The 12,753-nt window shown below is 36.4% G+C and overlaps 1 protein-coding gene across 2 annotated transcripts in view; it reads right to left on the minus strand.

Annotated features, from left to right (window-relative positions):
* Window positions 1–884: 884 nt before the first annotated feature.
* LOC138330156 (leucine-rich repeat protein SHOC-2-like) overlaps window positions 885–12,753 on the minus strand; it is a 28,971-nt gene continuing 17,102 nt past the window's right edge. The window contains exons 15-17 of one of the 2 annotated variants that reach the window (XM_069277575.1): window positions 12,537–12,604; window positions 8,420–8,589; window positions 885–7,594 (exon numbers count right to left, since the gene is read on the minus strand). In XM_069277575.1, the coding sequence (XP_069133676.1) occupies window positions 7,559–7,594; window positions 8,420–8,589; window positions 12,537–12,604 (274 nt within the window). In that variant the 3' untranslated portion in view covers window positions 885–7,558. Of the gene's footprint in view, window positions 7,595–8,419; window positions 8,590–11,308; window positions 11,365–12,536; window positions 12,605–12,753 lie in introns of those variants that run through there. The other variant, XM_069277576.1, reaches the window with a different exon arrangement.

Genomic DNA, 12,753 nt, shown 5'->3' on the forward strand with positions numbered 1-12,753 from the left:
GGCCCAATATGAGTATCCTGGGCCGTTTAGTTCTTGAGAAGAAGTTGTTTAAAGATTTTAGCCTTTTTGACCCCTGTGACCTTGAATAAAGATCAAGGTCATTCATTTGAACAAACTTGGTAGCCCTTCATCCCAGCATACTACATGCCCAATATTAGTACCTTGGGCTTACTGGTTCTTGAGAAGAAGTTGTTTAAAGATTTTAGCCTTTTTGACCCCTGTGATCTTGAATTAAGATCAAGGTCATTTGAACAAACTTGATAGCCCTTCATACAAGCATGTTATGGGCCCAATATCAGGTCTCTAGGCCTCTTAGTTATTCACAAGAAGTTGTTTAAAGGATTTTTAGCCTATTTGACCCCTGTGACCTTGAATGAAGGTCAGGGTCATTTATTTGAACAAAATTGGTAGCCCTTCATCCCAGCATGCTACAGGCCAAATATCAGTACCCTGGGCCTTTTGGTTCTTGAGAAGAAGTTGTTTAAAGATTTTAGCCTTTTTGACCCCTGTGACCTTGAATAAAGATCAAGGTCATTCATTTGAACAAACTTGGTAGCCCTTCATCCCAGCATACTACATGCCCAATATCAGTACCCTGGGCTTACTGGTTCTTGAGAAGAAGTTGTTTAAAGATTTTAGCCTTTTTGACCCCTGTGACCTTGAGTCAAGGTCATTCAATTGAACAAACTTGGTAGCCCTTTGTCCCAGCATGCTACACGCCAAATATCAGTACCCTGGGCCTTTCGGTTATTGAGAAGAAGTCATTTGAATGACGCGGACGGCGCGCAGGACGACGGACGGTGCATGATGACAATAGGTCATCCTGACCTTTCGGGTCAGATGACCTAAACAGAAAAGCATCTCGCATTAATAAGAAAACACAATTAGAGTTTTAAATGTTTAATAACAATGAAAATGATGCAGTTACATGCTGAATTTATTTCCTGCATACAAAAATAACAATAAATACTATAGTACTGTTCCATTGATAAAACGCACGCCAATATTTCACGGAGAAGTCAGGGATACCAGCTATAATGTTAAAACTGTTGGCATGTTAAGCAAGAAAAGACATCAGTACAAAGTTTGGTGACTGTCGAGTCAACTTGAAAACATGTCTAGCAGAAAAATAGCATAATGATGCATGGGGCACAAAGAAAATCTTATCCTTTCAATTAAATCATTATAATATTTACACATTCTTCATATTTCTTTATTTGTAGAAAAGTTGCCAGAGTTTAAAGGATAATTTTTGATGGCTCTGCTGAATCAAACATCATTAAACAAGCTTAATGATACACAAACCAAAGTCAAACACTTTTCATCCGAACAAGTTTCAATATAATGTAGATTGTAGTTGAAATATACTAACTTGTTAACCCCTGAAGACACATTTAGACTCTTCCAAATCAAGGACTAGAACAGTCCATTGAGAAATTTCAGGGGTGTATGAGTTAAGTATAGAACGAAATCAGGAATATATTTTTTTTGACCAGGAAATTTATTAGTCAGAGTTCCCTATTCACAAGAATTACTAGAATTTACTAGAACATAAATACATTTTACGTGAAACTTGAACTCTGATCATACAACCAGAACATAACCTTTTTCTCAGAAAAAAAGAAAATATACCATATTCGACCCAATAAACGCCCCATCCCTCTCTCTTTTGGAGGCCTCAATTCCACTTACACTGACTTAAATACAGACTGAAACTATGACAATTGTGAAGGTTTCTTTCTTGTTTTCTTTTGTAAATTAGTTAATGGCTTACTCAGTGCAATAATTTTGTGAAATGTTAGCCAAAATTTGGTCCTATTTTACGCCCCTTTATTTTTCAATTTTATAACTACCCTGGACACTTATAGGGTTAAATACAGCAAGTGTACCAATACAATAGTACTAACATACTTCCTTATTCTGGAAAATTAACACATAGTGTCAAGGACAACACTGAACTAGTTCTCTTGTATTTTTCATCTTTTCTTCGATACAAAATTACAGATTACAATATATATATATTCAGTTCACTGTTTCATGTTATGAAGATATAACATCATTTTACTTTGATATATCCATTTTGTAGTCTCCCTTGTAAAAAAAATAAATTGTCCATAGGACAGAACAACGCCAGAGTGTATCAGGAGATTCTACCTATATCAATGGGTCTGCACACACATCAAAGATATACTTATTAAGGAAGCATAACTGACCAACTAAATCATAGCATATAAACCTATCCTTCCTATAAATTTGACGGTAAAATATAATTGCTCAATAACAGCAATAAATAAATATGTTATTTAACATATATATGCAAGACGAAGCAAGTTCTGCCATGTTTTCTGCATCAGCTATATCATTCTGTATTGCACCCATGGTGAAATTGAATGGTTAAATCTTTTGGATAATTGATTATATTACGGCCAATCAAAAGACCTGAAAAGTTCCACGAGTGATATAGCAATATATTTATCCAATACCCAGCACATTTATACAATGGCCTTAGAGTGGAATAACACGATATAATGTGGTAGAAATTACATGTATATGTAATTATCCCCACTAACTGCATGCCCTCATTCCTTTAAGAGCACCGCATGTTTATTTGACCATATCATCTTACCCATAACCAAAATATTTTAGACTTGTCGATCAGGACAATTTTTTCCTTTTCTAGTCTATTATCCAGACTGTTACTGCAGAGCTTAAATAGCAGCTGATGCACTTGCTAATGTTTTGAAAATCTGGAAATTTTATTTAAGAAGATTTCATTTTGGCTTTTTAACAACTTAATTCATAGCATATTTCTATACAAAACACATGATTTGTTAGTAGAATGGCCTCAGCTTTGGAAATTTCATTTATAATGGCACAAAGTATGATAATACAAATGAAGATGCGTGATAAATATTTAGCTGAAAAGTTTCTCCGTTCACAAAACTTTGTACTAACTGTGTATATATATATATATAGATCGGGCTTTTCATAAATGCTGAGACAACTATAATAATAAAGATAAAGAAAAAGTGACACAAAATTAGACAAAAATCACTTTGTCACAGCATGTTGATTAATACCATTTCATGGCTCAAAATGTTTATAATGTATGAATCTTTGGCAAAATCAGACAAAAAATATTTACAGTGAACCCTCGATAATCCAGACACTTCATTCCTAGCGTAAATAGTTTGGACTTATTTGTGAATTCTGTGATCTTAGTCAATATGTAACCTTACGGTAATCCGGTCCCGGACATTTTCGTCCGGACTGCGAGCTCTCTGGACTATTAGTGTCCAGATTATTGGGCTCACGGTCATCCTGTAACTAACATTTTCGTCTGGACGGCAAGCTTTCCAGACTATCAGCGTCCGTATTACTGGAGGTCCACTGTACTGATCAAACTGTACTTGAATTGACAAGGGATACAGAAATATGAACATAAATTACAAGTACATAAAACCTAAAAATAACAAAAGACATAAAATGCTGAGGATAACAGTATCAAAGAATCCTAAATATTTATAAATTATCGATTCTCTTACCTGAAATCAGCTATTTTTGGTAGTTGATTCAGGAAAAAATTGCTTAAACTAAATTTCGATGACACTATGTTATATTATAGTAAATCAAGTTATTTTCTGGGTGACTTAATTTCGTGTTTCCACACATAACCACTTTTTCACAACTATCTGATTTCGAGACCAAGACCTCTTCAGTTCTACTTCACCTGTATTAGAAACCTTTACACAACAAATTACATTTGTGATTTCTCATTGCCTATAAAATACACAAAATAAAATTGCATAAGAAAATAAGTTGGTTTAATTACTGTATCCTGAAGTTCATATTAATTAAACTGTGTGAAATTAATATTGTCCGCTGTCAATACATGTTTTGGTTTACCAAGTGACAAAGACATGCAACTAAATATAAAGCTTCCAATCAAATGTGGATAAGTTTAAGGTGTTTAAATAGAAGAAAATCGTTAATAATTAACCTGCTGCAGATCTTGTATATTAAAACTTCAAAACAATATTATGTGGATATAACTCTTCTTTTTATCACAGGGACCTGGCACAAAATTTTTAACCATCAATATACATATATATTTATTATGGTACTATAATATATTTAAATGTATACTGTTTGTTAAAATTTTTGTGTCAGGTCCCTGTGCTTTTGCTCTGTTATAGCTGACATTTGATTGGTTGGCTATATAGCATATAGCCATGTTTAATACAAAATTTGAATAAAATTCAATTATTTATAAAAATGGAATAGCTATAGCTGTACAGTTATAAAGTTTGACAGACAGATGGAGAAAATAAGACTAGTATCCCTTATTTCGGTTTAAACTTCAGAAATGGAAGAACTCAAAACCAAAAATACATAATGCAGTAAGTAAAAACAATTTTGTCATGTTGTTCTATCAATATATCTAAGGTGTGTGATCTGTTATTCAGTTGAAGATAACATTCTGATTTAAACTATAAATACTGACCAAATTTTATTATATAGTATTTTTACTATATATTATTACCATAATCATTGTCATATAGTTATGAAAGTTTCTCACAGAATTTCAAATTTAAATGACTGATAGATTATGTAATAGTAGAAATAAGATCAAAGTTATAATTTAGAGGTCCAATTAATTGAAAATGTCTGAATGGGTTCACAAACTGACTACCTGCAGGTTGGCAGTAAAATCCCGCTACAATTATCAACAATATTTTCATCACGATAGGTTCAAACATGACATGCTCACTGAAAGTATCAAAATGCTCAAAAAAGGAAGCAGTATATATGAAAAATAAATAATCGATACCAAACTGATGGGTAACATGATATTTCACATATAAGTTAAATCAATCAGCATAAGATAACATTATAGAATTCTCTTGTCAGTTATTCTGTGTTTCCATATTAGAGTTGTCTGCCCTTGTGGGTAGGTATTGATCGAGTAAAACATCATACTTTTCAGAAAAGATGTGAATTTTGCTAAAAAAAATAATGACGTCGAAATGGATACTTATCTGCAAGGGAGATAACTCAGTAATATGCAAAGACGTCTAGCAGTATTCATTGTCCTAGTCTCAGTCTCATTTTCAAAATGTTAGCTTCTGCCTTGTATAAACAAATCTTGAGAAAGTCTACTGCATCTTGTGTCACTATCTACAGAATTACCGTATAGCACTTTCAATTCAACAGGGTCAATATTTGCAGTTTCCTATATGCGGAGCATATTTGAATTCCCAGAGGTTAAATTTCACGGTTCACTAATTCCTACAATTCTTTCAGCTATCATTCTTAGGTACGTTACTGTATTTCTGAATATTTCGCTAGTGTTTATATGATAAGAATTCACAGATTTCAGAAAAAAATGTGAATATAGCAAAAATAAATTAAAAATACCAGCAAAATTTAACCGCTAAAGAGTATCTGAATTTCCCACATTAGAATCAAACTGAAAAGTGCTACCTCAAAAGTCCAGGAATGACAAGTGCGATAAGGATTCCAGTTTCATCATTATATATTTGATATTAGAATACAGACAATTCATTCCACTTTATACATCCACAGAATTTCATCACTTATATCACTCCATCTACATCAACAAAATAATTTAAACAAAATTTTCAACCTTTGAAATCACCTTTAAGTATTACTTGTACATAAAGCTTTAAAATCTAAATGCATGTAGCCTTTGAGGAAAATTTCTCTCTCGACACAAAAAGTTGGTATAAAAGAGTATATTTTTTGGTTTCTAAAAATAACATTAAAAATGAGAGCAGTAAATGCTTAAACAAACCAAATCTAAATGCTTCTATTTTTTAAATAGTTCTGGGTTTAACTTTAAGTAACTGTCAACAACAATACTTTAAAAGGTGGAAAACTGAAACTTTCTATATTCCTCAAACTACACCTAATAGTAATTCACTTCCTGTCAACACAAAATTTCTATTCAATGTATACCAATATAAAATTGTATTATGGTAGAAATAATTTTTACAAGAGCAAGCATTTACTATTTTATTAACAAAATGAAACTGCTTTTATTCAGCTTACAAACCAAATAATTTGCTGACTGGACTGGAGTAATTATAATGTCTTATAATCATATAAGATTTTGGCTGGTCAACACTCTGCATGCCTTATGCTGCCTAGCCAAAATCTTGCACAATTATAGAAAGATTACTCTAGGTTGAGATATCCCTGTCCACTTGACAGACCAATATAAGATTCTATCACCCTCTTTTTGAACAAGAAAATATTTTAATTTAGTCTGGATATTGTTTTTTAAGTTTTAACTTGAATATTATTACGGGATTGAACAGACTGGGCCCCCTATACAACTGATTGAACTCTACATCAACACGGAAAGGCGTCTAAACATGTCTCCGGTACACAGCTAAACAACAAACACAGCTCATATTACATAGGAGCGACGTCACAAGTCATTTGTATAATGTACTTTTTATGACTATTTTTTTATATCACTAACTCACAAGGACAACAACTACATGTCTATCTTTAACAAGTGTCCCTACACACTGTTTTGGACTTTTCTTGTGAATTGCAACGAAAAATGTTTTACCTCAAAATGTAAGTTATTCATAGAACAATAGGCCTTGGGCAAAGCTGTGAACTAGGTAGCGCATACCTGAGTCAACTTCAGTTGTCACCTTCAGTTGTGTCAACTTTGACCTTCAGTTGACTGACAGCAATTACTACTTTCAAGGGAGACGAGCCTGATTCAGGCTTTGTTTAAATATGGGCAACATCAATATCATGTTGCCGCAGTAAAGCCGTCTAGACTTGCTCATGGAAACAAGGGTTGGTACAAAGCAAAGAACACTTCTTTGCAGCATTGCAGGATTAAAATAAAATCACACCAGATCACTAAAAAGTTCTCAGCTTTGTGAATCAAACATACAATAGTTGTGTACTGTGTTGCTAAAATTGAACAAGCCGTATCCGTTATAAGTGTCCGAAGCTCCCAAGATAACTTGTTCCGGCATTTTGTGCCTGAATGCTATATCATGTACACTGTATATCTGTCATCAAAGCAAACAGTCCATTCTTCCACATGCGATACAAGCGTCTTTAGCACTCTCAGCATTAAAAAGGTTCAACCAAGAACCGTCGTGGTCCAACACCTCCGTCCCAACACATTTGGCACATTTTAAAATCTTTATACTGCTCCAAACCTTTTCATTTCTTGTATGTTTCCAGGTACAACAACACAAAATAAATCCCTAATGCAAAGTATAGCATCACTGTTTGCAAGAAACACATCATCTTTAACATGTCCATGATATATATATATATATATATCTGCAAATTAATAAAAATGAAATCCCGCTGGTCTGTAGAATATCCGGCATGTGACTGTCAAGGGTCTTTGTTGCACGATTTCATTTTCATATATAAATATGTGCAATCGGTTTATAAGTGTCTGGCAGCAACCCAAACCTAAATAACATTGTGGACTATCCCTGGATTATAGGAGGGGATGGTTAGATCACAGATGACTTATCACCGTCTTCAGTCTTCACATTGGATTGTATGGACTTTGGATTCTCAAATACTGCAACAGAAACAGCAAAACACGAGTCTAATTACAACCGAATCAAATTATATCGACAGGGAGAGCTTGGTATGAGTCTAAATATAACCGAATCAAATTATATCGACACTCGTCCAGTGTATATACTGTACTCATTGTTATTGTACTGTGAATTGTACTATTATACTGAAAACTAATGAAAAAAATGCATGAAAAAAATTATATCGACAGGAACAGCTTGGTATGAGTCTAAATACAACCAAATCAAACTAGAACTGTCGCCAGAGTGGTCGACCAATACCCCCCACTGCATAAATTTAGTAATAGCTCCATTAATAGGGGACATTGTAGAACCCTATCTAGTTTACTCAACTCCCCTTTATGTCAGGGTTCTGTGTACCAAATGTATCAAATCCGTCAAGTGGTTTAGGGGGAGTTCACCGGAAAAAGTTGTGTCTACGGACAGACAGACAGACAACCCGATTCCAGTATACCCCCACCCCTTAACTTCAATGCAGCGGTTATAATTATATCATGTTGGAGCAATAATGGTAAAATGTTGAGGTTATTCATGAAAAATAATTATACAAATTCCTAAATATTACACACACAGGTAGAGCTAGCAGGAAGCAAGTAAGGCATTTTCTTTAATTTTATAAAATAAATTCCAGATAAACCTCTGGCAATATGCAAGGAATAACAGTACTATGTGTCAATTGTTTTTTTCTTTTTTTTTTTAATTTAAAAATTAAAAACATGATGACTTAATAATGATAAATCTGGTTATTAACATCAAAATAATTATTTCACCATGAAGAATTATCATTTTAAATGATTTTGTCGTACCTGTATAACTAACGAGGGTCCTTTGGCGACAATCTCAGGAGCTATCTGACTAAGTGGACAATTTTCTATGCTCATGATCTGTAAATGACTACACAGTACAAGCTCATAGGGCAGACTATGGAGATCCGGGTTGTCGTTAATGTACAGCGACTCGAGGTTCTCCAGTGTACCTAAAACACAGAAATAAAACTACAGATATCTAGTCTCTGATGCACAGCGACTCGAGGTTCTCCAGCGTACCTAAAACATAGAAATAAAACTACAGATATCTATAGTCTCTGGTGTACAGCGACTCAAGGTTCTCCAGTGTACCTAAAACATAGAAATAAAACTACAGATATCTATAGTCTCTGGTGTACAGCGACTCAAGGTTCTCCAGCGTACCTAAAACATAGAAATAAAACTACAGATATCTAGTCTCTGGTGTACAGCGACTCGAGGTTCTCCAGCGTACCTAAAACACAGAAATAAAACTACAGATATCTAGTCTCTGGTGTACAGCGACTCAAGGTTCTCCAGTGTACCTAAAACATAGAAATAAAACTACAGATATCCATAGTCTCTGGTGTACAGCGACTCAAGGTTCTCCAGTGTACCTAAAACATAGAAATAAAACTACAGATATCTATAGTCTCTGGTGTACAGCGACTCGAGGTTCTCCAGTGTACCTAAAACATAGAAATAAAACTACAGATATCTATAGTCTCTGGTGTACAGCGACTCAAGGTTCTCCAGTGTACCTAAAACACAGAAATAAAACTACAGATATCTATAGTCTCTGGTGTACAGCGACTTGAGGTTCTCCAGCGAACCTAAAACACAGAAATACAAGAGGCCCAGAGGGCCTGTATCGCTCACTTGGTTTGTAATGCCAAGTAATGTTCTGAATACAGGTTCATTGTTTCTTTTCTGAAGGAATTATAATATTATCCTCTAAATCCCCTATTGGGCCCCACCCCTCCTGCCCCCAGGGGGTCAGAGCCAAAATTTATACAAGTTCTGTTCCCCTTCCCCCAAGGATGTTTATGGCCAAGTTTGGTCACAAACCAAGCAAAACTCTAGGACAAGTAGCGATTTATAGGATTTACCTCTATTTCCCCTATTGGACCCCACCTGTTCTGCCCCCGGGGGCCAGAGCCAAAATTTATACAAGTTCTGTTCCCCTTCCAAAAAGGATGTTTGTGGCCAAATTTGGTTACATTCCATGCAGAACTCTATGACTAGTAGCGATTTAAAGGATTTACCTCTATTTCCCCTATTGGGCCCGCCCCTCCTGCCCCCGGGGGACCAGAGCTAAAATTTATACAAGTTCTGTTCCCCTTCCCCCAAGGATGTTTGTGGCCAAATTTGGTTACATTCCATTCAGAACTCTATGACTAGTAGCGATTTAAAGGATTTATCTCTATTTCCCCTATTGGGCCCCGCCCCTCCTGCCCCCGGGGGACCAGAGCCAAAATTTATACAATTTCTGTTCCCCTTCCCCAAAGGATGTTTGTGGCCAAATTTGGTTACATTCCATTCAGAACTCTATGACTAGTAGCGATTTAAAGGATTTACCTCTATTTCCCCTATTGGGGCCCGCCCCTCCTGCCCCCGGGGGGTCAGAGCCAAAATTTATACAAGTTCTGTTCCCCTTCCCCCAAGGATGTTTGTGGCCAAATTTGGTTACATTCCATTCAGAACTCTATGACTAGTAGCGATTTAAAGGATTTACCTCTATTTCCCCTATTGGGGCCCGCCCCTCCTGCCCCCGGGGGGTCAGAGCCAAAATTTATACAAGTTCTGTTCCCCTTCCCCCAAGGATGTTTTTGGCCAAATTTGGTTACATTCCATTCAGAACTCTATGACTAGTAGCGATTTAAAGGATTTACCTCTATTTCCCCTATTGGGCCCCGCCCCTCCTGCCCCCGGGGGACCAGAGCCAAAATTCATACAAGTTCTGTTCCCCTTCCCCCAAGGATGTTTGTGGCCAAATTTGGTTACATTCCATTCAGAACTCTATGACTAGTAGCGATTTAAAGGATTTACCTCTATTTTCCCTATTGGGCCTGCCCCTCCTGCCCCCGGGGGACCAGAGCCAAAATTTATACAATTTCTGTTCCCCTTCCCCCAAGGATGTTTGTGGCCAAATTTGGTTACATTCCATTCAGAACTCTATGACTAGTAGCGATTTAAAGGATTTATCTCTATTTCCCCTATTGGGCCCCGCCCCTCTTGCCCCTGGGGGATCAGAGCCAAAATTTATACAAGTTCTGTTCCCCTTCCCCCAAGGATGTTTGTGGCTAATTTTGGTTACAATCCATGCAGAACTCTAGGACAAGTAGCGATTTAAAGGATTTACCTCTATTTCCCCTATTGGGGCCCGCCCCTCCTGCCCCCGGGGGGTCAGAGCCAAAATTTATACAAGTTCTGTTCCCCCTCCCCCAAGGATGTTTGTGGCCAAATTTGGTTACAATCCATGCAGAACTCTAGGACAAGTAGCGATTTATAGGATTTACCTCTATTTCCCCTATTGGGCCCCGCCCCTCCTGCCCCCGGGGGGTCAGAGCCAAAATTTATACAAGTTCTGTTCCCCCTCCCCCAAGGATGCTTGTGGCCAAATTTGGTTACAATCCATGCAGAACTCTATGACTAGTAGCGATTTAAAGGAAATGTTGACGGACAGACGGACGACGGACGACGGACGACGGACGACGGACGCCGCGCCATGACATAAGCTCACCGGCCCTTCGGGCCAGGTGAGCTAAAAACTACAGATATCTATAGTCTCTGGTGTACAGCGACTCGAGGTTCTCCAGTGTACCTAAAACATAGAAATAAAACTACAGATATCTATAGTCTCTGATGCACAGCGACTCGAGGTTCTCCAGTGTACCTAAAACATAGAAATAAAACTATAGATATCTAGTCTCTTGTGTACAGCGACTCGAGGTTCTCCAGTGTACCTAAAACATAGAAAAAACTACAGATATCTATAGTCTCTGGTGTACAGCGACTCGAGGTTCTCCAGCAACCTAAAACATAGAAATAAAACTACAGATATCTATAGTCTCTGGTGTACAGCAACTCGAGGTTCTCCAGCGAACCTAAAACATAGAAATAAAACTACAGATATCTATAGTCTCTGATGTACAGCGACTCAAGGTTCTCCAGCGTACCTAAAACATATAAATAAAACAACAGATATCTATAGTCTCTGATGCACAGCGACTCGAGGTTCTCCAGCGTACCTAAAACATAGAAATAAACCTACAGATATCTAGTCTCTGATGCACAGCGACTCGAGGTTCTCCAGCGTACCTAAAACATAGAAATAAAACTACAGATATCTAGCTATAGTCTCTGGTGTACAGCAACTCGAGGTTCTCCAGCGTACCTTAAACACCGAAATAAAACTACAGATATCTAGTCTCTGATGCACAGCGACTCAAGGTTCTCCAGCGCACCTAAAACATAGAAATAAAACTACAGATATCTAGTCTCTGGTGTACAGCAACTCGAGGTTCTCCAGCGTACCTTAAACACCGAAATAAAACTACAGATATCTAGTCTCTGATGTACAGCGACTCAAGGTTCTCCAGCGTACCTAAAACACGTAAAATAAGAATTCCATGGAAGTGAATGTGTCGCCTGCACAGCATCACAAAAAATATTTATTTACAGTTTAAAATATTTTAAAGAATTAGGTGAAGTTATCATGTCCCGTAACTCTTGCAAATATTGATGGATTTTGACAAGTATCAAACCCATCTAAGATCTCATTGATATAAAGCATCATACCAAATTTACTTGAAATCGGACAATAAACTAAAGATATCGAGCGGAAACCATGGATTTATCTGTTTTGACGATTTTAAAGTCGTGTAAATCTTGCAAATTTTGACGGATTTTGACCATTAAATCTATCTCTGTGAGTTAATTTCTACCTTATGTATTTGTATCGAGAGAAATGTTTTTTTTTAATCTAAGTGTTAGGATTCACAAATTTGTTTTGAAATGGAAATTGTGACATTGAATAGCTGCTAAAGAATATTGGTTTACAGCATAGTAATAGATGTATTTTTCTATAAACAACAACGATCTGCCATAAACAATAAGGATCTCTCTTTAAAATTACCTATTTCAGCAGGTAGAGATGTGAGATTATTTTCTCCAGCACCAAGATACTCCAACTTACTCAGCATCCTGAAATATTAAACAATTACAAAGTGAACAATTGTGATATCAAAACAGAATTTATATTCAATTTTAAAGAGAGTTATTCCGTGCCAAAAAAGCAAATATACTGCACACATTTAGACAAATCACGCACCCTTTACCCACGTCGTTTTAAA

The sequence above is a fragment of the Argopecten irradians genome, chromosome 8 (assembly GCF_041381155.1).
Source record: "Argopecten irradians isolate NY chromosome 8, Ai_NY, whole genome shotgun sequence".
Taxonomy (NCBI): Eukaryota; Metazoa; Mollusca; class Bivalvia; order Pectinida; family Pectinidae; genus Argopecten; species Argopecten irradians.